Source organism: Heptranchias perlo, chromosome 5, assembly GCF_035084215.1.
Source record: "Heptranchias perlo isolate sHepPer1 chromosome 5, sHepPer1.hap1, whole genome shotgun sequence".
In the NCBI taxonomy this organism is placed as follows: Eukaryota; Metazoa; Chordata; class Chondrichthyes; order Hexanchiformes; family Hexanchidae; genus Heptranchias; species Heptranchias perlo.
In genome coordinates, this window is record NC_090329.1 from 101057957 (window position 1) to 101085872 (window position 27916).

Here is a 27916-nt window from a genome sequence, read left to right on the forward strand (position 1 = left end):
TGATGCAGTGAGGGCTGACCCACTCTGTATCTAACCATAGCTTACCTGACCTAGGAGTACCTGATGCTGACAATGGGTACCCAAAATGAAAAGTGTTCCATTCCCCAGTGCTAACCCCCATCACCTTAAAGAACACAAAAATTCACAGATTTTTTTTTTTAAAAGAAAATTGGACTTCTACAGAACTACTATGTTCTTACTAATAGAAACTCAACACTAATAAAGTCCAAGGGTTTCAAAACCAAGGAATCATGAATTAAATAAAAGCAGTGTGTGTGTACAGTTCATTCTTCTCAAACCTGTTACAGCTCGCCCCAATAATACCTTTTTCTTTCTTCAGGTACTCTGCATTCTTTTGTGCATCCTCCCTTTGTTGCTTTAAGTCGTTTTCTCCCTACTAATTTATTCTAATGATTTTCATAACCATTTGTACACTTTTTCTTTATAACTGTTCCTCCTCCAGGCTTTTCCAGCTAGATTTTGCTTTCCTTTTATTCTGTAACTGACTGCAAGTAGAAAAGTTTAGCAAACAGCTCCTATCTAATTAAGTTCTACAGTAGCCAATAGCAACACCCAAACTAATTTTCATTTAAAAAAAGTTTTCCCCAATTGGATCTCATCTTACCATAAGCTACCATCCTTGGCTAAGAGGACAGGCAGGCAACCCTGCTCACAAGCATCCATCAATGCTGCTCTGAAAACACTTTTTTAGAGCTGGACAAGAGATTCAGTGCAACTCACCCTCTTGATTTTCCATTCATACTGCACAACATGGCTGAGATCAGTAACTTGACAACTGGAGAATCTCTGACAACCATGTGCTATCACTCCATTGCTTTGCATATTTATATTGTAATGTGCCATCTACATTTTTTTGATTGCTGATAATAGGCCACTAAAATTCAAGAAAATAATGGTAAAAGAGAAATACCTTCCTCAACATTTATAAAACACATGCCTGATCCAGTTTTTAAAAATTATGGAATTAATTTTTTTTGTATGAAATCCCTCTATTCTCCTTCACACAAGTTATACTTGTTCATACCCCTCCTGAAGATAAGGAGAGTTTGGCAGGCAACCTTTTTGCCCATCTCTCACAGTACCACTCCTCAGCCGAGCATGAGGAAATGTGCACCAGCAGGCCAGTTATAATTCTTTCTCGCTTCCTTGGGGAGATGCTTGGCTTCTATTCAGCACCTCCATAAAACTGTTGAGATCATGAACTTAGGCAAGTAATAGAAATCAAACCCATTATTCCACGACACTACATACTGATATTACAACACATTTCACCATTACAGTAGTATACACTTCCTGATTTACATGACCCATAGATAAAAGAAATTTACCATTTATTTAATGCTAAATGTTATGCACAAATATTGGAAAACAGAGAAAATATGAGTAAATGAGATCAGACATTATCTGTAGTTAATTGTTCAGCTAATAGCAATACAAGAATGAAATGATGAGTTAGTGACAGTTGTAAATAAAGAACAGAAACAATCTAAAGAATTTGCTGGAGGCAACAGAAAACTATAGCGGAGGGAAGAAGTTGTAACTGCAGCTTGTCAAGCCAGTTTTTCCAGTAACATCAGAAGCCTGCAGTAAACTTTTCAGCTGAAGCATTTATTTATTTATTTTTTTATTCGTTCGTGGGATGTGGGCGTCTCTGGTGAGGCCGGCATTTATTGCCCATCCCTAATTGCCCTTGAGAAGGTGGTGAGCCGCCTTCTTGAACCGCTGCGGTCCGTGTGGTGACGGTTCTCCCACAGTGCTGTTAGGAAGGGAGTTCCAGGATTTTGACCCAGCGACGATGAAGGAACGGCGATATATTTCCAAGTCTGGATGGTGTGTGACTCGGAGGGGAACGTGCAGGTGCTGTTGTTCCCATGTGCCTGCTGCTCTTGTCCTTCTAGGTGGTAGAGGTCGCGGGTTTGGGAGGTGCTGTCGAAGAAGCCTTGGCGAGTTGCTGCAGTGCATCCTGTGGATGGTACACACTGCAGCCACTGTGCGCCGGTGGTGAAGGGAGTGAAAGTTTAGGGTGGTGGATGGGGTGCCAATCAAGCAGGCTGCTTTATCTTGGATGGTGTCGAGCTTCTTGAGTGTCAAACTCAGGACACATAAATAAGACTAATCCTATGTCCAATTTCAAAATTAATTCATTTTTATCTGAATTAGTGGCATCCAGATCTCTAATGTTACTTTAGGGAAAACCTGGGAATAAATCAACAGAACAAAATGCAAGAATGAAAGTATATATTTTAAACATTATGGCTGCATTCTTATTGTAAAAATAGAATTGAAGCTTCCTGCTGTATTTACTTTATGGTTAGACTGCTGCTTGCTATTAACTACTAGCCTTCAAGGTGGCCAACACCACCAATTCACATCCCAAAGTGACATGACAGGGAGAGCAGGAAAAAAAATTAAAAGGGGTTTTTCCCTCATACAAAAAGGGTTAAGTCTCATTTTGGCTGCAAATAAACTATCTATAATACCACCCTCATCGAGCGCTTCGGAGGAAGACAAAGATGTCACCAAGATTCATGGACAGAAATATGATTCCCTGGAACATGTATTTATGTCAGAACCACTGCTAAAATTTTATTAATGAGTGAACCACAGAAATGTATTTAAAGAACATGGGATAGGCTTGAAAGAGCACATTAAGAATATTTCTTCCTTCCATTTCCATGTTTTCTCCCCCCTACCCCACCTCCCAACCCCAAAAAAGTCAACAAAATGAAGTTACATACCTGCAGTTGGATCTTTTGCCAAAACATTATCCAAGCCGCTTGTGATAGATTGAAAAAGGTTCATCTTCTGAGTTGGGCCTTTTAAAAAAATACACAACATACTTTTTTGTTACAAAGTCATCCAATGAAAAGTGCCTTCTGTTTTGCAGCACTGAACAATGATCTTTGATTACTGTATTCATGAATCCAATTCTAAAAAAACTTTTATAAAACAAAGGCATAAAATCTAACACTAATAAAATATTAAACAAACCATTTCATTTTCTTGCATTTCTACTAAGTAGTTTCAGAAATCAACTAACACTTTTGAAACTGCTTTCTAGTCACTGATTAGTGGAATCAATGAGCTGTTGTGAAAAATCTTTGATTTGTCAATAAAACTTTTTTCTTGAATAAAACAATCATGTCACTATCTTGTCACATAATTTTCATTTATGCAATGTCTGCTTTATGCAAAGATTTTCTAATACATACTTTAAAATCTAGAATGACATCACAGTATATATAATATTAATACATTTTCTTTGTTAATCACCAAGCTATAAAGAACAGATTTATTTTTCATGAAACGGTAACTTTGAACAACGGGATGAAATGTGGCATACAACGGTGATCACAGGGACTGGTTTCCACTGGTATGTCCCTTTAATGCCAAAAAGTTTAATTGTTACAAGTAAACAAAGCCAGAGGGCACTCAGAGTTCAACTGTTGTTTGGTGAGGGAACTCTGCAGATTGGAAAGTGCTCATCAGTTTCAAGCACATAAGCACCAAGAATTTTAAGATCGTTTTACATCTGTAACAAGATATGACATCTGGCGCATGTCAGATGTACCATTTTTAAGATATCACCAGATTTCCTGGGGCATTGCTCACCCTAAGTCAGATGATATTCTGCTTTATAAAGACAGGAACATTATATTGTAATAAAGATATGTAGCATAGTGGTCGTCGTACTGGATGAGCAACCCAGAGATCTTGATTTCAAATCCCACAATGTCACTTTGTGGAACTGAATTTAATAAATCTGGTCATTTGTGAACTGGCACCAGGAAAACTAACCACAAACCCTTTCAAACTATCCCCCTTCAGTTATTCATACACTCTGTGTCTTGTATATTTCTCTCATTGTGCCTCCTTTCATCTCCTGCTAGTATCACGGGTGCTATTTCATCACCCCTGTCCTCCACCCAAGCACTCCATAGATGTTTATGGTCTTTTTTTTCCTTTTGCCTACTCCTTTTCCTTTTTAAATGCTATTGATCTGTAATGTCTTCTAGTCCTGAGGAAGGGTTTAAGGCCTGAAACATTGACCTGCTGAGTATTGCCAGCTTTTTCTATTTTTATTTCCTTCCTTTGCAGTTATTTTAACAGGAGCCTGCTTAGCGGATGAGCTACTAGCAGGCTCCAGCTTCAGATTGCTTACGACTTTGAAGACAGAGGCAAGGAAGTCATTGGCCACATGATTTGCCATTGGGTCCACACCATCAGCATTCGCACAGAACTGGTCAATGTACTCCAGGAGGTTGAGGGTCTTTGCCCAATCACTTGCAGCAAGGAGGGCATCATCACTCCGACCTGGCAGTACTCTGTCACATACCAGCATCTTTCCCAAAACAACCAAGAGCTTTCCTCTTGACAAAGAGGAAAACTGGCCAATGGTCCGAAGTTTCCCAGTGACATCAAACATGTAATTGAAAAGGAAAGAGCATGCTATATTCACAGCTATGTGATCAACTGTTGTGCCATTCTGAATCCCATGCTGATGCTCAACACAGGCAAGAATTGAAGTCTTCTGGAGGGAGGAGAGGAGGAAGAAATATAAAGGGGAAAAGAAAAAAAAACGATTTGGAGATATTTCAGGGTCACCTTTCTTTTTATCTAACCTTCAGCTAAAATCAAATTGTGAACACAATACCAGTCTACTTCTCCATGTGCTTCACAGTATGTCTCACCTCCCTCACATCTGAGACACAAATCTGGAACTGAATCATTGCTGCAGCTTTTCTCTCTTCTTCACATACATGGTTGGGAAGAAAATGCCAACAAATCTTTCAAATCTAAGCTAGCATCTAATAATGTAGAATATGAATATAAAATTGGGGGTGCAATACATTCATGTACTACATAATGCCAACAAGAAGTTTGGCTCACACCTACTGGCACGGTAGGAATATTTCACCTACTGCCGGACCACAATTTGCACCAATGCTTGTGACGATAAATACACTGTCAAAATGGTCAAAAAAAAGGGAGGGGAGATGGTGGGGCGGGGGAAGCAGGAGGAGAGGTAGAAGGGTATAGGGAGGGAACTCTGGACCATGAAGTCTAGGTTCACCGTCAGTGATGGAATTAAGGGAGATGGGAATACACACAAGGCTACATCTATCCAATAGCGATCATAACATGATCGAGTTCAATGTAGTGTGCGAAAGGGAAAAAAGTGAATCAGTAGCTACGATTCTTGACTTGGGTAAGGCCGACTTCAATGGGATGAGACAGAGACTGTCCACAGTAAACTGGGCAAATCTGATAATGGGTAAAACGACTGATGATCAGTGGGAAATGGTTAAAGAAACATTTAACGTGATACAGAATCAGTTTATACCCCTGAGGGGCAAGAGCTCTACTTGCCAAAAAAAACAGCCATGGACAACTAAAGAGGTAAGGGACAGTATAAGATAAGGAAAGGGCATACAAAAAGGCAAAAAATGGCACAGATCCTGGCGAATGGGAAAGATACAAAGATCAACAAAGGGTCACAAAACAGATAATAAGAGCTACAAAGAGTATGAAAAGAAACTTGCAAGGGATACCAAAACCAATACGAAGAACTTTTATAGTTATATTAGGAAAAAGAGGGTGGTCAGGAGCAGTGTTGGCCCCTTAAAAACTGAAAGTGGGCATATTGTCATTGACAATGGGGAAATGGCGGACATGTTGAACAATTACTTTGTGTCAGTATTTAACGTAGAAAAAGAGGATAGCATGCCGGAAATCCCAAGAAAACTAATATTGAATCGGGAACAGGGACTCAATAAAATTAACATATGTAAAACAACAGTAATGAAGAAAATAATAGCACTAAAGAGTGACAAATCCCCAGGACCAGATGGTTTCCATCCCAGGGTTTTAAAGGAAGTAGGTGAGCACATTGCAGATGCCCTAACTATAATCTTTCAAAGATGTGGAGATGCTGGTGATGGACTGGGGTGTACAAATGTAAGGAATCTTACAACACCAGGTTATAGTCCAACAGTTTCATTTGAAAATCACAAGCTTTCGGAGGCTTTCTCCTTCGTCAGGTGTCATCGGCAAACTTAGATATGAGACTTTCTATGCCTTCATCTAAATTGTTAATAAATATTGTGAATAATTGAGGCCCCAAGACAGATCCCTGCAGGACTCCACTAGTCACATCCTGTGTCACCTGACGAAGGAGAAAGCCTCCGAAAGCTTGTGATTTTCAAATAAAACTGTTGGACTATAACCTGGTGTTGTAAGATTCCTTATAATCTTTCAAGTCTCTCTAGATTCAGGAACTGTCTCTCTAGATTCAGGAACTGTCTCTCTAGATTCAGGAACTGTCTCTCTAGATTCAGGAACTGTCTCTCTAGATTCAGGAACTGTCTCTCTAGATTCAGGAACTGTCTCTCTAGATTCAGGAACTGTCTCTCTAGATTCAGGAACTGTCTCTCTAGATTCAGGAACTGTCTCTCTAGATTCAGGAACTGTCTCTCTAGATTCAGGAACTGTCTCTCTAGATTCAGGAACTGTCTCTCTAGATTCAGGAACTGTCTCTCTAGATTCAGGAACTGTCTCTCTAGATTCAGGAACTGTCTCTCTAGATTCAGGAACTGTCTCTCTAGATTCAGGAACTGTCTCTCTAGATTCAGGAACTGTCTCTCTAGATTCAGGAACTGTCTCTCTAGATTCAGGAACTGTCTCTCTAGATTCAGGAACTGTCTCTCTAGATTCAGGAACTGTCTCTCTAGATTCAGGAACTGTCTCTCTAGATTCAGGAACTGTCTCTCTAGATTCAGGAACTGTCTCTCTAGATTCAGGAACTGTCTCTCTAGATTCAGGAACTGTCTCTCTAGATTCAGGAACTGTCTCTCTAGATTCAGGAACTGTCTCTCTAGATTCAGGAACTGTCTCTCTAGATTCAGGAACTGTCTCTCTAGATTCAGGAACTGTCTCTCTAGATTCAGGAACTGTCTCTCTAGATTCAGGAACTGTCTCTCTAGATTCAGGAACTGTCTCTCTAGATTCAGGAACTGTCTCTCTAGATTCAGGAACTGTCTCTCTAGATTCAGGAACTGTCTCTCTAGATTCAGGAACTGTCTCTCTAGATTCAGGAACTGTCTCTCTAGATTCAGGAACTGTCTCTCTAGATTCAGGAACTGTCTCTCTAGATTCAGGAACTGTCTCTCTAGATTCAGGAACTGTCTCTCTAGATTCAGGAACTGTCTCTCTAGATTCAGGAACTGTCTCTCTAGATTCAGGAACTGTCTCTCTAGATTCAGGAACTGTCTCTCTAGATTCAGGAACTGTCTCTCTAGATTCAGGAACTGTCTCTCTAGATTCAGGAACTGTCTCTCTAGATTCAGGAACTGTCTCTCTAGATTCAGGAACTGTCTCTCTAGATTCAGGAACTGTCTCTCTAGATTGGAAAATTGCACGTCACTCTGCTTTTTAAGAAAGGAGAGGGAAACCGGAATTATAGACCAGTTAGCCTAACATCTGTAGTGGGGAAAATGCTGGAGTCAATAATTAAGGATAGGATGACTGAACACCTCGAGAATTTTCAGTTAATCAGAGAGAGCCAGCATGGATTTGTGAAAGGTAGGTCGTGCCTGACAAACCTGATTGAATTTTTTGAAGAGGTGACTAAAGTAGCGGACAGGGGAATATCAATGGATGTTATTTATATGGACTTTCAGAAGGCATTTGATAAAGTCCCACATAAGAGACTGTTAGCTAAGATAGAAGCCCATGGAATAGAGGGAAAAGTACGGACTTGGTTGGGAAGTTGACTGAGCGAAAGGCGACAGAGAGTAGGGATAATGGCTAAGTACTCACATTGGCAGGATGTGACCAGTGGAGTCCCGCAGGGATCTGTCTTGGGGCCTCAATTATTCACAATATTTATTAACGATTTAGATGACGGCATACAAAGTCTCATATCTAAGTTTGCCGATGACACAAAGATCGGTGGCATTGTAAGCAGTGTAGATGAAAACATAAAATTACAAAGGGATATTGATAGATTAGGTGAATGGGCAAAACTGTGGCAAATGGAATTCAATGTAGGCAAATGTGAGGTCATCCACTTTGGACCAAAAAAGGATAGAACAGGGTACTTTCTAAATGGTAAAAAATTAAAAACAGCAGATGTCCAAAGGGACTTAGGGGTTCAGGTACATAGATCATTGAAGTGTCATGAACAGATGCAGAAAATAATCAATAAAGCTAATGGAATGCTGGCCTTTATATCTCGAGGACTAGAGTACAAGGGGGCAGAAGTTATGCTGCAGCTACACAAAACCCTGGTTAGACCGCACCTGGAGTACTGTGAGCAGTTCTGGGCACCGCACCTTCGGAAGGACATATTGGCCTTGGAGGGGGTGCAGTGGTTTACTAGAATGATACCCGGACTTCAAGGGTTAAGTTACGAGGACAGATTACACAAATTAGAATCATAGAAGTTACAACATGGAAACAGGCCCTTCGGCCCAACATGTCCATGTCGCCCAGTTTATACCACTAAGCTAGTCCCAATTGCCTGCACTTGGCATAGAATTTTTTTTTTTTTTTTCTGACACTCTGGGGTGCCTTATTGCCTTACAGATTCATTCCAGATTCCTTGCAGTGACATTACATCAAGCCAAAGCTCTACAAGCCAAAGCTCTACACTCTGCCCGAGGGGATTTCTCCCTGACTGCATCCCCCCGGCATACAATGGCAGGAAGGCTCCAAATGGTTGCCTTCCCCCACTTGACCACTTGATCTTAGCCAAAAGGCCGAGAAATTGGGGTTGTATTCTCTGGAGTTTCAAAGGTTAAGGGGTGATCTGATCGAAGTTTATAAGATATTAAGGGGAACAGATAGGGCGGATAGAGAGAAACTATTTCCGCTGGTTGGGGATTCTAGGAGTAGGGGGCACAGTCTAAAAATTAGAGCCAGACTTTTCAGGAGCGAGATTAGAAAACATTTCTACACACAAAGGGTGGTAGAAGTTTGGAACTCTCTTCCACAAATGGCAATTGATACGAGCTCAATTGCTAAATTTAAATCTGAGATAGATAGCTTTTTGGCAACCAAAGGTATTAAGGGATACAGGCCAAAGGCAGATATATGGAGTTAGATCACAGATCAGCCATGATCTTATCAAATGGCGGAGCAGGCACGAGGGGCTGAATGGCCTACTCCTGTTCCTATGTTCCTACAGTCAGAGGAACGTAGAGTTTGGGGGTAATACTCTAGGAGAGGGATGCGCAAGCTTTTTGTCCTCATGGGTCACATAGGTATACTAAGGAGCCTTGGGGCCACAACAAAGTTTAAATCCATATTCTCATTAATTTGCATACATCTCAAGTTGTTCATTTCAACATACAGCATCAGCCAAAATGCTGGCTTTGATCAGAACAAGGTAACCCGGTCCTGATGTCAGGTGTTAGCCTTGGCTCAGTGATAGCACTCTTCCCTCTGAATCAGGAGGCTGTGGGTTCAAAGCCCACTCCAGAGACTTTAATACAGAATCTAGACTGGCACTTCACTGAGGGAGTGCTGCACTATCAGAGTTGGCGTTTTTTGGATGAGATGTTAAACCAAGGCCTTGTCTGCCCTCTCAGGTGAACATAAAAGATTCCATGGCACTATTCAAAGAAGAGCAGGGGAGTCCTCCTGATGTATTGAGCCACCATTTGTGCTTCAATCAACAACACCAAAAACATTATTGCCCATTACTGTTTGTGGGACTTTGCACTAAGTAAATTGGCTGCTGCATTTCCTAACATTACAACAACAAATATTTATGTACAGTCCCCATTGCTTATAGTGGGCACGTTCATGTGAAAACGATTTGCCCGCTATATGCGATGGCCAGTATAACATTTGACAGATTTTAAGGTAAGTTCCCAAAATAATGCTTTTAATAAGCGTACTGAATATTGCCAGGCTCTAAGAGCTAGCAGAGATTATCATGACACGTGTAAGCAACTTTGACTTGAACTACTTTTTTTTTAATTCATTCATGGGATGTGGGCATCGCTGGCAAGGCCAGCATTTATTGCCCATCCCTAATCGCCCTTGAGAAGGTGGTGTTGAGCCACCTTCTTGAACCGCTGCAGTCCGTGTGGTGAAGGTTCTCCAACAGTGCTGTTAGGAAGGGAGTTTCAGGATTTTGACCCAGCAACGATGAAGAAACGGCGATATATTTCCAAATCAGGATGGTGAGACTTGGAGGGGAACATGCAGGTGGTGTTGTTCCCATGTGCCTGCTGCCCTTGTCCTTCTAGGCAGTAGAGGTCGCGGGTTTGGGAGGTGCTGTCGAAGAAGCCTTGGCGAGTTGCTGCAGTGCATCTTGTAGATGGTACACACTGCAGCCACAGTGCGCCGGTCGGTGGTGGAGGAAGTGAATGCTTAAGGTAAATGTTTAAGTTTGTGAATATCTCAGAAATTAACAGTTAATAAGGGAGTGATTTAAAGAAGTAAATATATCTGCTGAGCAGTTAGTCTGAAAGTCTCGAGTTCGCTAATGATGCAAATGGATTCCTTTTTTACCGATGCACAGCAAAACAGTGCTGCAAGGCAAACGGCAGGTGAACCCGAACAGCAGCTTGAACTGCCCGAAATAGCCAACTCGCTAAATACAGTTTAAGCAGCATCTTTTGTATTTGACGCCAATGGTAATAACAAACGGTCAGCACCATTTTGCCTGATATAGGCAGATATCCAGGATAAGTGGAGGCGGTGCAAGTGGTGGGGAACGTAGCAACCTTCGTGTCCCAAGGCGCTGCACAGCCGACGAAGCACTTTTGAACCACACTTCGAAAGTGCTTCATTGGCTGTGCAGCGCCTTGGGATGTGAAGGTCGCTATATAAATGCAAGTTCATTCCCAGCTATCACAGTATAATCATCATACACGCGGTCTGTTCAAACAGCCACAGACTTGGGGTAGAGGGGAGGACACCTGGACAGATCAATACTGTTAATGGGGGGGGTTTAAACCAGCGAGAGCAGCAGTTTGCATTGAATGTGCTTCACCTTTAAAGGTCCTTTCCTTTGCAGCGCCGTCTCGCCAATGTTGAAACCGGAGCCCTATAACCATGTTGTTGATTCGATGCAATCACCACGGGAGGGTCAGGAGTAATGTCCTTCTGATCCCCGCCCCAGAGGACGTGTTCTCTTGACACAAACACAAACCCCCCCCCCCTTTTCCCCCTTCCCCCCCGGGCTCAGGCTCTCACCATACTGCGCGGGGTCAGGGTCCGACACGAAGGTGAAATGCGCCACCGACCGTTGGGCTGCCGCTCGCGCCAGCCTCGCGCGGCTCCGGACAACCGCTCCTCGCGACAACAGCCTCGCCACCGCCGCCATGTTCCACCCCCGTTTACCGCGCGTCACCAGGCAGCGGGCAAACAGACCCGGGGGGGGGAGAGACTCAACTCACCGCGCGCCCATTGGCTGCGGCTCCTCCGTCGTCATCACCGCGCGCGCCACCAACCCAGGCTGCCGCAAAAAAAGCCAAGTGGGTGCCGCGGTGCGTTCTGGTCGCTGTAGTTCTAACCGGGGGGGGGGGGGGGGGGTGTGAGAGTCACGTGTTGTGATGCCAGTTTGATGGAACAGGGTGACATCTGAACCACTGCCTTCAGATTTAACATTTACCTGAGGAAGGAGGAAGCCTCCGAAAGCTTGTGAAGTTAAAATAAAATTGCTGGACTATAACTTGGTGTTGTAAAATTGTTTACAAAAATTCAGATTTAACATACTGGACCTATTATTTCCTTTAAGAATAAATGAACGGTTCTGACAAACCGAAGCTGCTGGAACCAGAAGTAGCCCTGAGTCCCCTGTGAAATTGTGTCTTCAACTCTTGGCTGAGTCTTCAAGCTCATGGTATTCTTTTACAATGTCAACAGTGCAACACCCAAAGTATCAGTGTGGAACAGTATCATAGTGTGAGTGTAACATCAATGAAAAAAAATCAAACTGTAACAGTATTACAGTATAACACCCAATGAAAGTATCAGTGTGTAACTATTATAGTGTAACATCAATGAAAAAAAATCAAACTGTAACAGTACCACAGTATAACACCCAATGAAAGTATCAGTGTGTAACTATTATAGTGTAACATCAATGAAAAAAAATCAAACTGTAACAGTACCACAGTATAACACCCAATGAAAGTATCAGTGTGCAACTATTATAGTGTAACATCAATGAAAAAAATCAAACTGTAACAGTATTACAGTATAATACCCAATGAAAGTATCAGTGTGTAACTATTATAGTGTAACATCAATGAAAAAAATCAAACTGTAACAGTATTACAGTATAATACCCAATGAAAGTATCAGTGTGTAACTATTATAGTGTAACATCAATGAAAAAAATCAAACTGTAACAGTATTACAGTATAATACCCAATGAAAGTATCAGTGTGTAACTATTATAGTGTAACATCAATGAAAAAAAATCAAACTGTAACAGTACCACAGTATAACACCCAATGAAAGTATCAGTGTGTAACTATTATAGTGTAACATCAATGAAAAAAATCAAACTGTAACAGTATTACAGTATAATACCCAATGAAAGTATCAGTGTGTAACTATTATAGTGTAACATCAATGAAAAAAAATCAAACTGTAACAGTACCACAGTATAACACCCAATGAAAGTATCAGTGTGTAACTATTATAGTGTAACATCAATGAAAAAAATCAAACTGTAACAGTATTACAGTATAATACCCAATGAAAGTATCAGTGTGTAACTATTATAGTGTAACATCAATGAAAAAAAATCAAACTGTAACAGTATCACAGTATAACACCCAATGAAAGTATCAGTGTGTAACTATTATAGTGTAACATCAATGAAGAAAATCAAACTGTAACAGTATTACAGTATAATACCCAATGAAAGTATCAGTGTGTAACTATTATAGTGTAACATCAATGAAAAAAAATCAAACTGTAACAGTACCACAGTATAACACCCAATGAAAGTATCAGTGTGTAACTATTATAGTGTAACATCAATTAAAAAAATCAAACTGTAACAGTATCACAGTATAACACCCAATGAAAGTATCAGTGTGTAACTATTATAGTGTAACATCAATGAAAAAAAATCAAACTGTAACAGTACCACAGTATAACACCCAATGAAAGTATCAGTGTGTAACTATTATAGTGTAACATCAATTTAAAAAATCAAACTGTAACAGTATCACAGTATAACACCCAATGAAAGTATCAGTGTGTAACTATTATAGTGTATCATCAGCGAACTTACTGATCATACCTTTTACATTCATATCCAAGTCATTAATGTAGACCACAAACAGCAAGGGACCCAGCACCGATCCCTGTGGTACCCCACTGGCCACAGGCTTCCAGTCACAAAAACAACCTTCGACCATCACCCTCTGCCTTCTGCCACTAAGCCAGTTTTGTATCCAAAGTGCCAAGGCACCCTGGATTCCATGGGCTCGTACCTTCTTGACCAGTCTCCTGTGGGGGACTTTATCGAAGGCCTTACTGAAATCCATGTACACCACATCCACTGCGTTACCCTCATCCACACGCCTAGTCACCCCCTCAAAAAATTCAATCAAATTAGTCAGACATGATCTTCCCTTGACAAAGCCATGTTGACTATCCCTGATTAATCCTTGCTTCTCCAAGTGGAGACTAATAACGGCCCCCTTCTGTGCTGTATCTTTTCTATGGTTCTAGGACAGAAAGAGAGGCTGCACTGAAATTAATGCAACTTCTGTGTTAGTTAACATAGAAATAATTTGCCATAATAAAATTCAAATCTTTTTCCTAAGCCATACCCCTGGCACTATTGTCCAACTCACATCTTTGTTGGACTTGGAAAAAGGTCAAGATTAGGAAAATGTTAGAAGTGCGATTTATGATTAAAAAGAGTGAGACAAATTCATTTTAATAAGTTTGTATTTATTTTTAAGGCTGAGACACTGCAAAAAAATATCATTTTTTGAACCAAAATGAGTAAGTCTCATTCCAACTGAGAGTAAATAGCTCTGGTCACATTTTAGCATCCGCTAATGTAAGCTGTATGTTATTTGTTTGATAAGCTTGGACATGTGCTGTATCGGAATTGGGTTGTTTCGAACATAAAAACGTAAGAAATAGGAGCAGGAATAGATCATACAGTTCTTCGAGCCTCCTCCACCATTCAATAAGATCATGGCTCATCTGTGGCCTCAACTCCACTTTCCCACCTTGATTCCCTTAGAGTCCAAAAATCTATCTATCGCAGCCTTGAATATACCAGAGAATTCTACCCCAGAGTTAAATAGAAATGCATTTTTTAAGAATTGTTCTTCATGTTTTCTCTGATGTTTATGGAGGCAATTAAGAATTTTGGCCATTCCAAAGTGACAGAGTTATGAGGTGTCCAGATTACAGGATTTATTTTATTCTTAATATGAAAATATTTGCCCCTTACCAAAGCCACCCCCACTCGGTCTTACTTTCCACCATTTGCCCTGCATAAACCACTGCAGTGGCAGCATGGACCTTATCAAACCCCAACTCTTTTGGCACATTCTCCTTATTCAAGCACCTCACCATGTTCCACCCCTCTCTCATTTGAATTTACAGTTCTCCTGTCCTCCCTAAACCTCTCCCTCCATATAAATCTCCTACTCATATGGCCATTCCTTGACCTCACCTTCTCCCATGGCCTTTCTACTCCTGTGGTCTCAGTTACTAGCAAGACCATCTCAGACTTGTATTCCTCATCACCGCCACAATATCAAGCACTTCTGCTCCTCCCAGCCCCTCCAAAATAAAGACGTACTTACTGCTGGGCTCCTCTTCGGCCGGGCCACCACCTGATATTGGTCAGAGCGTGCACTGCGCATGCTTCGATCAGTTCAGTCCAAAAGTGGCTATAGGAGTCCTATATACTTTACAGGACCCCAATTTTGATTTTAAATGGGCTTACCGCCTAACTCAAGGGGCCGGTCTGGCCACCCAGCAGTAAGCTCAGGGGAACATTGCTGCGGCCACAGCGATGGCGGGAACCGGTGGCAGGTCATTCCGCACCATTTTCAGGACACTACCATCCCATTTCTGCTGGTGTTTAACCATAAAATAAAGAGTCTGATTAACATTCTCTCCTGCAATTAGAGTTATTTTTCAAATCCTTTCCTATAAAATGCAAGGGCATTTGGATTTTCTGGCATATTCAGGAGTAGAATGAGAATGTATGCATTTAGTCCCTTGATCATGGACAGTACAAGAAATGGCCACTGGGTGACATAATCCACCTGTCAGATGTCCCTTTGTACATACAGAAAGTACTTACTGCTGGGCTCCTCTTCAGCCGGGCCACAACCTGATATCGGTCAGAGCATGCACTGCGCATGCTTCGATCAGTTCAGTCCAAAAGTGGCTATCGGAGAAAGCATTTTATTCTTGAGAAAAAAATGCTGTGTGTAAGATGCAATTCCCATCGTACTCTCAGCATTTATACAAAATAACTAACTGTAGCTGTACCTGATATTTGTACTGCATCTCAGGAGTTCCTTTCCTTTTAAGAGTTATAATGATGTAGAATCTTGCTCCTGAAGCTTTGGTCATTTTTAAAATTATCAGCATCCTTTTACAAATATTCATAAGTACAAAAAAATTAAATTACTAAGGAAATTATTAGATGAACAGAATCCTACAATTCCCTGATACAAAACTTGGCAACATAGTAAATAGTGAGGAGGATAGTAGCAGACTTCAGGAGAACATAGACAAACTGGTGAAATGGGCAGAAATATGGCAGGTGCAATTTAATTTGGATAAGTATTAAGTGATGCACTTCGGGAGGAACATCATGAAGAGGCAGTATAATCTAAATGCTACTATTTTGAGGGGGTGCAAGAGCAGAGGGACCTGGGGTTGCATATTCACACGTCTTTGACGGTGGCAGGCCAAGTTGATAAGGCGGTTAAGAAAGCGTATGGGATACTCGGCTTTGTAAATAGGGGCATTGAATACAAAAACAAGGGAGTCATGCTAAACCTTTACAAATCACACTTGTTAGGCCTCAGCTGGAGTATTGTGTACAATTCTGGGCACCAAACTTTAGGAAGGATATCAAGGCCTTGGAGAGGGTACAGAGGAGGTTTACCAGGATTATACCAGGGATGAAGGACTTCAGTTATGTGGAGAGTTTGGAGTGAGAATCCCTACGTGGTCAGTTTTCGGTAAAATATTAAAATGTCTACGTGGCAAAGAAGCAGAATGCAAAATGGTTAGAAAGGGTTAATTAGTTAGTAACTGAGATTGGTACAAGTGGCCTGGCCCTCCTGCTGGGCCATATGTTTGCTTAGTCAGCAGGCCTGCATTGTCTTATCAATGATAGGTCTTTGATGTGAGTCAAGGACTGGTCTGAATGTCTCCATGTTTATGGCAGATCAATATAGGGAACGAGCTTAGCCAAAGTTGAAAGACATTCCAGGTTGGGAGATAAGGAACAGAAGGGACAGGGAAGAACATTCTAAGTTGGAAAGTGAGGAAGTTATCCCCTTTGATGTCTAACAGCAGCATGATCAGCACATGATTATTTATGATTGGCCGGAAATAATGTAACCTCGCATGGCAACCTATGCCCGGCTTATGATTGGTGTTGACCCTCGTTAAGTATGTTCCAACCCTATTGATTTGTATAAAAACGTGTGGACTTCTGTATGTTTTTGTTCTTGCTCTGCCAGCATAGAGGGACTCTATCAGGAGTCCAAATCAATGCTGCAGACTAAGAACCCTGCTATTAAAGATGTGTTGGACTTTAAAATGTAGTCGACTTCAGTTATTACTGAACCAGACTGAGGGGAAAGAATCCGGATCGTCATTTGGTGGCAGCGGTGGGATCTTAACGGTTGTTCACAGAGAGTTCGCGGAGTAAGAGGCGGATTGTCTCAGACACGGAGGAAGGAAATGGCGCCCCGATGTAAGTAGTCTTAATTTACTATGTCGGTTTTCCTCCAATCCGTCAGTCTGACGACGAATCGTCCGATCGCTAACACTCGCGTGGCGTCCTTACAAGATTCAGGTCAGTCTGGCGAATACACAGAAATAGCAGGAAGAGGTCAGTGGTCGAATATCACTGAGGGAATAACGTGTAAGCGGTAGGTCAGTGGTTAATATCACTGAGGGTAGTCAGGGTTTAAGTTCCTGATGATTGGCTATAAACAGGAACTATTGATAAAACTTAGATGCCGAAAAAAGGCTCAGGAATTAATTTGGAAAATAACAGAGGTACCTCAGCCAAAGAACTAATTGCTTTATGGAGACAGTACTGTAAAAAAAATGGATAGAATTAAGTGACTAGACAAATGTTTAAAAGACAGAGACCCGAAAAAGAAAGGTTGTGTTGTTTAAGTGTACTGTCCCTTTAAAAAGCCTGACTTGATCAGTGTTTTTTTGTTGGTGTTGTGGGCCACGCCCCCTTCTTACTGTGTCTTGTGTGTTTTCTTCCTTTGTGTAATGTATCTGTCTTGTCGTGTGTTTAATTCTGATACTGCCGAATTAAAATTGGAGTTATTGAGGTTAAGTGACCTATTAAATTCTGGTTCTTATAAAGTGTGGGCATGTTAAATTCCAGACATGGGATCTTAAAAAATTGGCATTTTGAATGTTTATTTTGTGATTGGCTGTGGTTTAAAAAGAGGTTAAAAATTAACGGGATACATTAAAAAACTATCAGGATCATTGTGATAGGAAAAGTCGGAAAGCTGGAACAGCTCGGAGCGTTGATTATAATCACATCCATTAAAAGTATGTGAAAAAATAGTGTGCAAAAATATAGTATAAAGCAATCCACAAATGTGAGAAGTAAAAAAATCAGTCAAACCTGTGTGAAGTGAAATTTTGAAGGTGGGAACTTAATCTCAAAAGGGAGAAGGATCAAGTTACTCCTACCACAAGAGCAAGTTAATATTAACCCCTTCCATCCCAAGAAGCCAGACTGTCATGCCAAGACCAGTTCAAACAGATAGAAATGACCCAGTCGGTTGAGAACTGTCTGAGGCTAACCATTACACAGGTGAACATGAGGTAATAATTGGTATCGGTTATATTGGTAAAATTGTCCCAATCACTCGGAAATGCCAAAGGCTACAATTGACTGAGATATAAGTTTTCACGCTACAGTGAAAAATTGATAAGAAAGGAATGTAAAACAAATCATATGAAAAGGAAGCATAGGTTAGACAATTGGAAGTCCATCACTTGAGCTATGTACTGACACAGGGTACTAAACACCTATCAGTTTTACCCTGCCACAGTATGATAAGGAAGTTTTGACAAGTTCTGGGGCTATTCAATTTTATTTGAAATTAATAGTAGAAGACAAGATCTGACCAAAGAGGGGAGACCTTCCCTGACAAATTATATAACTCGCATTGAGACTGCTAAGAAAACTCAACAATTAGATCAACACCTCCTAACTCAAGTGTTAAAACAAAGAGAGACATGGAATGGAGGTGGACATCGTAAAAAGAGATAGGCAAATATGGAGACGTAAAGATCTGTGATAAGTGATATCGCAACTGCCTTTGCCTCAGTTGTTAACACCATTGATTTGACAACATTAGATCAAAAGGTCAGAGATTTAGGGTCTCGCATTAAAGATATATTAAAAGATAAATGAAAATACAGATAAGGAATTGTCTGAGGATCAAATGCTGACCATATATTTGCAAAGGATAGCTACAGTGCTAGAAACACATGCCCAAACCATTAATAAATTAATAAAAGAGGAATATAACGTATCTTAGTAGGCGGCTGCTAATGATATCTGCTTAATGTGGTTACATCTTGAAAACACAGAGATTAGGACTTGGAGTTAGAAATTCCAGTCTGCAGCCCTGCGTACATCTGTATGTGGGAGAGACAGTGTTTATTTCAGACAGGCTGCGTGCTTCAGAGAGAGAGCGAGAATGGAACTAGGCAATTTCTCTCTCCTGTTTTGTTTTCTGAATTTGTTTTGGGTATAGGGATTATTCCTTTGGATTGATAAATAATAAATGAAGATTTGACAAATTAATCACTTGGGCTCTCAAGAAGAGCTGCAATGGATTTTCTGTGTTTCTTTTAAAACAGGTGACCCTGGTTTTTTTTTGGGACCACGTGAGTGTTGATGGTGCAGGATTACCAAGAGTAGTTACAAAGTTACGGTGCAACCTTTGCTGGAGAAATTTGGTGCAGGAAACGATCCAGTGGTGTTAAAGATTTAAGACTTTAGCTGCAGACATCAGCGGATACCAAATGTCACAGCGTGGTGATATCAACCTGATTCTCTTCTTTTGAAAACATTTTGATTTGTTTTGTTTTAACCTATTTGTTGTCTTCCGAGACAGAATGCTCGAGGTGGGGAGATATGGGAATTTCTCTAAAGTCATTGAATTGGGCATGATAAAAAAATCAATCTGGCATAAATATACAATCTAGTGGAAGTCAGGAAAGTGTAGTTGAGAATAGTAAATTGATAGCTTTCTCGTGGAGATATTTGTGTCCTTGCCTATAATGAATAATGAGAAAACTACACTCGAAAGCCTGGCCACTACCCTGACATCGGGACCATGCAGGGGGAGATAAGCACTCTAGACACCCCTGATATTTTTGATAAGATAACCTGAAAACCTAAGAATGGCTACAGTGGACATAAAAGATACAAATGTATGTTGCCATCATCTGAAATGGAGACCAGGATGAAGAACATGATTACAAAGGCCTATGGCCTGGTGAGCTATTGCAACCACTCTTTAAACAAACCAGTTGCTTTTACAGGACTGAATCCTACAGGACATATGATGTGTGCCATGGAAAATGTTCGGAAATACCATGAGGAAGAAGAGACTGGCCAGCAGAAAGTTAATATTCAAGAACACTAAGCTCATTCCTATGAGATGCTGCTAGTATGCGGAGATACATGAAGAAGATACATTGAAGAATGAGTCTCAGACAGGCTCAGTTACTTGACAACAGCACAACAGGAAAATGGTTAATGTGGTCCAGGCGAGTGAGAAATCCTTTTAAATAAGGCACTGACACATGGTCCATAGAGAAACCAACTAATTAATGAAACAGTCAGGAAACACTGGTATCAATCAAAAGGACTGAAATTAAAGTAAAGAGGGACACAGTAATGTGGATTTCCAAAAGTCAGGGTTAGGTTCCCATCAGTTAACAATAAAATTGGGAGAAACAATATTTAGAAGATATCCGCACGATGGATACAAAATTACAAGATTATGAGGGGCCCAGATAAAGTAGACAGGAAGTACCTGTTTCCCCGAGCAGAGGGTTCAAGAACTAGAGGACGTAGATTTAAGCTGATTGGCTGGAACAAAATTAAAGGGATGTGTTACTAGACATGCTGTCACTGTGTGTCCACATAGTGTTGGACACAGCCTAGAAGCACAGTGTGGGTTTAATAATACCAGTACCAATCGGGATATTAACTGTACCATGGAGGGCCGAGAGGCAGATCTAAAACCCACTTAAGTGGTATATGCCGGAGAGGGCGAATACTGTGTTACAACTAATTTGAAAACGTTTAAATATGCCAATCTAACTTGTGATATTTTAAGTCCAGAATTCTACTCCATTTCTGAAGTCCTGGTTCGGATTGGACCCGAGGAACTGGTCGAGATACATCAGCATAACCTCACCACCTTACAAGTTTCTGAGAATGTCAGAAAGGACTTAAAAGCATATCAGGACACATTTGGGTATCTGACACCCCTGTTGCCTAAATACTTGGAAGCATTGCGAATGGAGATACGCCTCTCCCAGAAGGTTTATTATAACCTACAACAGGACAATAACAACATTAAGCATGACATTGACCAAATTAAAGTCACCACCTGGTGAAATGACCTCTGGAATTTGGGACTGAATGTACAGATCCATCCTTGGATTAGATTAATTTCATATGTATTAGTCGTAGTGCAGTTTGTTGTAATGTGCTTCTTGATTTTCATTGCATGTAATAAATGTAAGTAGAGGATGAAGGGTTTGGCAAAGATAGTAAAACAGAGCCTGGGTGAGAATGTCCCCATTGTCTCTGTGGTTTCAACTAAGAACACATCTTAATGGTACTGGGAGTAGCACCCGCTGGGGTAAGGTGCATGTAAAAGGGAAGACAATTATAGTTTGATAGGATTATCAGATGCTCTGCCTCTCTTCCACCCGGACTGGTGGCCAACACGAAGGGAACCTGGTTAAGATGAGGTACAGCATCTAACGGGATATTGTAGGGAGAATTTGGATTAAGGGATATAATGGGGAGGGCACCAATTCACAGGTGTAAAATGGTCTGAAAGGTACCATTCAGTCTAGTTAGGCTGGAAACAAAATATAAAGCACCATGGGATATTTGACTATGTTAGCCTTTTCAAATTAACATGAATAGGTTTAGCTGACCAAGGACATTCGCAGCCTACTTGAGAGATGTTTAGAAGGAGTCTGTTCCTGAGAACAGATAAGAGTACAAAGGCGTATTGATGAAACATGTCTGTGTTCTATTGGGACTTTTCTAGTTCAAGGGCTAGTCATATTCATTGTTATAATTCTTATAGTTTATTGCTTACTTGAATGTTGCTGCGCTGCAGAACCTGCAGAACCAGTGAGCACCGTAATAATTGGTTATCATGAAATGATAAAAGTGGGGAATGAGAATCCCTACGTGGTCAGTTTTCGGTAAAATATTAAAATGTCTACGTGGCAAAGAAGCAGAATGCAAAATGGTTAGAAAGGGTTAATTAGTTAGTAACTGAGATTGGTACAAGTGGCCTGGCCCTCCTGCTGGGCCATATGTTTGCTTAGTCAGCAGGCCTGCATTGTCTTATCAATGATAGGTCTTTGATGTGAGTCAAGGACTGGTCTGAATGTCTCCATGTTTATGGCAGATCAATATAGGGAACGAGCTTAGCCAAAGTTGAAAGACATTCCAGGTTGGGAGATAAGGAACAGAAGGGACAGGGAAGAACATTCTAAGTTGGAAAGTGAGGAAGTTATCCCCTTTGATGTCTAACAGCAGCATGATCAGCACATGATTATTTATGATTGGCCGGAAATAATGTAACCTCGCATGGCAACCTATGCCCGGCTTATGATTGGTGTTGACCCTCGTTAAGTATGTTCCAACCCTATTGATTTGTATAAAAACGTGTGGACTTCTGTATGTTTTTGTTCTTGCTCTGCCAGCATAGAGGGACTCTATCAGGAGTCCAAATCAATGCTGCAGACTAAGAACCCTGCTATTAAAGATGTGTTGGACTTTAAAATGTAGTCGACTTCAGTTATTACTGAACCAGACTGAGGGGAAAGAATCCGGATCGTCAGGAGAAGCTGGGATTATTCTCCTTAGAGCTGAGAAAGTTAATGGGAGACCTAATAGAGGTAATCAAAATTATATGGGGTTTTGATAGAGCAAACAGGGAGAAACGGTTTCCTCTGACATGTGGGTGGGTAACCAGAGGTCATAGTTTTAAAATAATTGGCCAAAGAACTAGAGGGGAAATTTTTCACACAGAGGGTTGTTAAGTTCTGGAATGCACTATCTGAAAGGGTGATGGAAGCAGATTCCACAGGAATGTTCAAAATGGAATTGGACATGTACTTGAAGAGGACTAATTTGCAGGGTTATGGGAAAAAAGCTGGGATTGTGGGACTAAATTGGACAGCTCTTTAAAAGAGCCAGCACAGGCACGATGGGCCGAATGGCCTCCTTCTGTGCTGTAAGATTCTATGATTCTATAATTTAGCTACTGATTTTATTTAAAGGGGCATTGGTTATCTGTTAAAACATCTTCAAAACATAGGAAAGTCCTCAACAAGAAAGGACCCCAGTGATCTGGTCAGCCCCAAAAACAAGTACTTCTCAATCACCCATTCTCTCAAATATCTAATTCTCCCATGAGTTTTTCCAAACTATCTATGACCACTGTCTCCTTGAGCAGTCCATGTGTTCACCATTTTCTGCGCAAAGCAGTTAAATCTAAACCATCTGTGTACCTTCCCTCTTCTAAGCTTGCGTTTAAATCCCTTCATATCCCTGCTCCTCTCTATCTCTGTAACATTCCCCAGCTCTATAACCCCTCCATGATGTCTCTATTTCTCCAACTGGCCTCTTGAGCATCTCCCCTCCTTTCGCCCCACCACTGGTAACTGTGCCTTCAGTTCTCCAGGCCCAATGCTTTGGAATTCACTTTATAAACCTTCTGCCTCTCCACCACTCTCTCCTCCTTTAAGACTCCCCTTAAAACCCACCTCTGACTAGGCTTTTGGTCACTTTCTCTAATATCTCCCTGTTGGGCTCGGCATCCATTTTTGTCTGATTATCAGAGAATCATAGAATCATTGAATGATTACAGCACAAAAGAAGGTCATTTGGCCATCGAGCCCATGCCAGCTCTTTGTAAGAGCAATCCAGTTAGTCCCATTCCCCCACTCTTTCCCCGTAGCCCTGCAAATTATTTCCCTTCAAGTATTTATCGAATTCCTTTTTGAAAGCCACGACTGAATCTGCTTCCACCACCCTTTCAAGCAGCGCATTCCAGGTCATAACTACCCGCTGCATAAAAAAGTCTTTCCTCATGTCACCTTTGGATCTTTTGCCAATCACCTTAAATCTATGTCCTCTGGTTCTCGACCCTTCCGCCAACGAGAACAGTTTCTCTTTATTTACTTTATCTAAACCCTTCATGATTTTGAACACTTCTATCAAATCTCCTCTTAACTGTCTCTGCTCTAAGGAGAACAATCCCAGCTTCTCCAGTCTATCCACGTAACTGAAGTCCCTCATCCCTGGAACCATTCTAGTAAATCTCTTCTGCACCCTCTCTATGGCCTTCACATCCTTCCTAAAGTGCGGTGCCCAGAATTGGACACAATACTCCAGTTGTGGCGAACCAGTGTTTTATAAAGGCTCAACATAACTTCCTTGCTTTTGTACGCTATGCCTCTATTTATAAAGCCCAGGATCCTGTATGCTTTTTTAACCATTTTCTCAACCTGCCCTGCCACCTTCAAAGATTTGTGCACATATACTCCCAGGTCTCTCTGTTGCTGCATCCCCTTTAGAATTGTACCATTTAGTTTATATTGCCTCTCCTCATTCTTCCTGCCAAAATGCATCACTTCGCACTTCTCTGCATTACATTTCATCTGCCATGTGACCACCCATTCCACCAGCCTGTCTATGTCCTCTTGAAGTCTATTACTATCCTCCTCACTGTTTACTACACTTCCAAGTTTTGTGTCATCTGCAAATTTTGAAATTATGCCCTGTACACCCAAGTCCAAGTCATTAATATATATCAAAAAAAGCAGTGGTCCTAGTACCGAGCCCTGGGGAACACCACTGTATACCTTCCTCCGGTCCAAAAAACAACCGCTCATCACTACTCTCGGTTTCTTGCCACTTAGCCAATTTCGTATCCATGCTGCCACTGCCCCTTTTATTCTATGGGCTTCAATTTTGCTGACAAGCCAATTATGTGGCACTTTATTAAATGCCCTTTGGAAGTCCATATACACAACATCAACCACATTGCCCTCATCAACCCTCTCTGTTACCTCATCAAAAAACTCAATCAAGTTAGTTAAACATGATTTGCCTTTAACAATTCTCTGCTGACTTTCCTTTATTAATCCATACTTGTTCAAGTGTCTATTAATGTTGTCCAGGATTATCATTTCTAAAAGCTTCCCCACTACCGAGGTTAAACTGACTGGCCTATAGTTGCCAGGTTTATCCTTACACCCTTTTTTTAACAAGGCTGTAACATTTGCAATCCTCCAGTCCTCTGGCATATCTGGGAGGACTGGAAGATTATGGCCAGCCCCTCTGCAATTTCCACCTTTACTTCCTTCAGCAACCTAGGATGCATCCCATCTCGGACCGAATGACTTACCTACTTTAAATAGAGCCAGCCTTTCTAGTACCTCCTCTTTATCAATGTTTAGCCCATCCAGTATCTCAACTCTTTTACTGTGACTTTGGCAGCATCATCTTCCTTGGTAAAGACAGATGCAAAGTATTCATTTATTACCTCAGCCATGCCCTCTGCCTCCATGAACTCCTTTTTGGTTCCTAATCGGCCCCACCCTTCCTCTTACCACCCATTTACTATTTATATGCCTATAGAAGACTTTTGGACTCCCTTTTATCTTAGCCGCCAGTGTATTCTCATACTCTCTCTTTGCCCCTCTTATTTCCTTTTTAACTTCTCTTCTGTATTTTCTATATTCAGCCTGCTTCTCACTTGTGTGATCAACCTGACATCTGTCATACGCCCCCTTTTTCTGCTTCATCTTAATCTCTATCTCTTTCGTCATCCAGGGAGCTCTGACTTTGGTTGCCCTACCTTTCCCCCTCGTGGGAATGTATCTAGACTGTAACCGAGCCATCAACTCTTTAAAGGCCGCCCATTGTTCGATTATAGTTTTGCCTGCCAATCTTTGATTCCAATTTACCTGGGCCAGATCCGTTCTCAACCCACTGAAATTGGCCCTCCTCCAATTAAGTATTTTTACTCTAGATTGCTCCTTCTCCTTTTCCACAACTAATATAAACTTTATGATACCATGATCGTTGTTCCCTAAATGTTCCCCCACTGACATGTGCTCCACTTGACCCACCTCATTCCCCAGAACCAGATCCAGCAATTCCTCCTTCCTCATTGGGCTAGAAACATACTGATCAAAAAAGTTCTCCTGAACACACTTCAGAAATTCCTCCACCTCTCTGTCCTTTACGCTATTATTATCCCAGTCTATATTAGGATGTTGAAGTCCCCCATTATCATTACTGTAAAGATTTTGCACCTCTCTGTAATTTCCCTGCAAATTTGCTCCTCTATATCCTTCCCACTAGTTGGTGGCCTATAGAATACACCCAGTAGTGTAATGGCGCCTCTATTGTTTCTTAACTCTAACCAAATAGATTCTGTTCTTGACCCCTCAAGGACATCCTTTCTCTCCAGCACGGCAATATTCTCCTTAATCAATACTGCCACCACCTCACCCCCTCTTTTTTCTCCTTCCCTATCTTTCCTGAACACCTTGGACACGAATTTAAAAGGGAAAAATGGGTGGATTGTTGGGGGGCGAGGGGCATTCAAAATCGCAATCCTTTTGGACCTGCCCCCAACCTGCCCATTTTCTGGTTTTCACCGGGGCAGGATGAGGGGCGGGCAACCAACTCGCTCCCAGGAGGAAGATTGTTGATTAAAACCTTTCAAGGAGGCTGTCGGCCTCTATTTTTCCAGAGTTTCTGCTTTCAACCCCTGGGGGCCAGGAATCCCGGGCCTTCTCTTTCAAGCTACGTGAAAGGAGGTGAGAAGGCCCGAGACTAACAGGTGGGTGCCTTTCTGGCACAGCTTATGGGCCCCCCAATGATCGCGAACCCCCACTCCCGATCCCCCCCAAACGATCACAGACCCCTGCCCCTGATCCCCGAACCCCCAACAATTGCAGAGCCCGCAATGACCCCTGATCCTGACACCCCCCCCGTGACTGACCCCCGATCCCTCCCCCCACGATTGACTCCCCCGTGACTCCTATGCCAACTCATGCCCCGTGCCAACCCATGCCCCATGCCCCCCCGTCCCATCCATACAAACAAAGACTTACCTGAAGATGTCCTCTCCCTGGCTGATCTCCCGTCTGTCTGAGACCAGCCTGTCAATCAGTCCAGTCAGTCGGACGGCAAACCAACAAAAAAAAGACGTCCTTGCATCAAAACCGTAAGAGCATTCGGGAAATCCGTACTTCCAGGTTTCTCGTCAACCCTCCACCCCCTTCCCGGCTCGGAGTCAAAATCATGCCCCTTGTATCCAGGAATATTTAGTACCCAATCCAGCCCTTTTTTGAATCAGGTCTTTGTTATCGCCACAACATCGTGTTCCCTATTTGTGCCTGCAGCTCACCAACCTTGTTTACCACGCTTCGTGCGTTTACACATATAGACTGCAAACCTAACTTAGACCGGCTCATATTCTCTCTTAGTCTGATCCCACCTAATACTGTACTATTCCTTACTCTAGTGCTATCCGTCTGTCAATATCCTTTGTGCACTTTGTTTCTCCTTTCTAATGCTATATCCTGGTGCCCATCCCTCTGCCAAATTAGTTTAAACTCTCCCTCTCTGGTTATACCTCTGTGAAGCACCGTGAGACTTTTTCTACATTAAAGGTGCTATATAAATAGTGTTGTTTTTGTTGTTGTTGTTGCTGCTGCTGCTCCTACTTCTAGAATTTGTGTTAATCTCAAACATATTGGGATAAATTTTAACCGAATGGGTGGGTCAGGGGCGGGTAGGAAGGTAAAATTTGTAAAAAAGTAAACCCGCCCACTTCCCGGTTTTAACGAAGGGGGGTCAAGTGGCGGGCAACCAACCCCCTCTCCGAAGGCGGGTCGGTCAGTAAAATCTTTTAAGGAGGATGCGGGCCTCCATTTTAGTAGGTTTTTTTATTGTTAACGCTTGGGGTCCAGGATTCCCGGGCCTTCTGCTTCACACCACTTAAGAGGAGGCGAGAAGGCTCAGATCAACAGGTAAGTGCCATTATTGCACAAATGGAAGGCCAGGAGGAGCAGGAGTGTTTCCTCCAGACCCAATAAGATTACCTGTCGTGATCCCACACACGCGGTCGACCGACCCCCCGCCCCCCATGTTCAATCCCCCCCACGATCTCCAACTCCCACCACGATCTCCGACCTCCCCAATGTCTGACCTCCCCCCGTGACTGAGCCCCTATGATTGACCCCCCACTGACTGTCGACCCCGATGACTCCCCCCGATGAGCCCCCCCCATGACTGACCCTCTCCCGTTGACCATCATCCCACCCCCCACCTCCGATGTTTGACCCACCCCCCTCCAGTCTAAGACTT

General features: G+C 41.9%; 1 protein-coding gene across 2 annotated transcripts in view; it reads right to left on the reverse strand.

Moving 5' to 3' along the window:
* bckdhb (branched chain keto acid dehydrogenase E1 subunit beta) overlaps positions 1 to 11408 on the reverse strand; it is a 410026-nt gene extending 398618 nt beyond the window's left edge. For both annotated transcript variants that reach the window (XM_067984924.1, XM_067984923.1), the window contains exons 1-2: positions 11230 to 11408; positions 2760 to 2837 (exon numbers count right to left, since the gene is read on the reverse strand). In XM_067984924.1, the coding sequence (XP_067841025.1) occupies positions 2760 to 2837; positions 11230 to 11359 (208 nt within the window). In that variant the 5' untranslated portion in view covers positions 11360 to 11408. The remainder of the gene's footprint in view (positions 1 to 2759; positions 2838 to 11229) is intronic.
* Positions 11409 to 27916: the final 16508 nt, after the last annotated feature.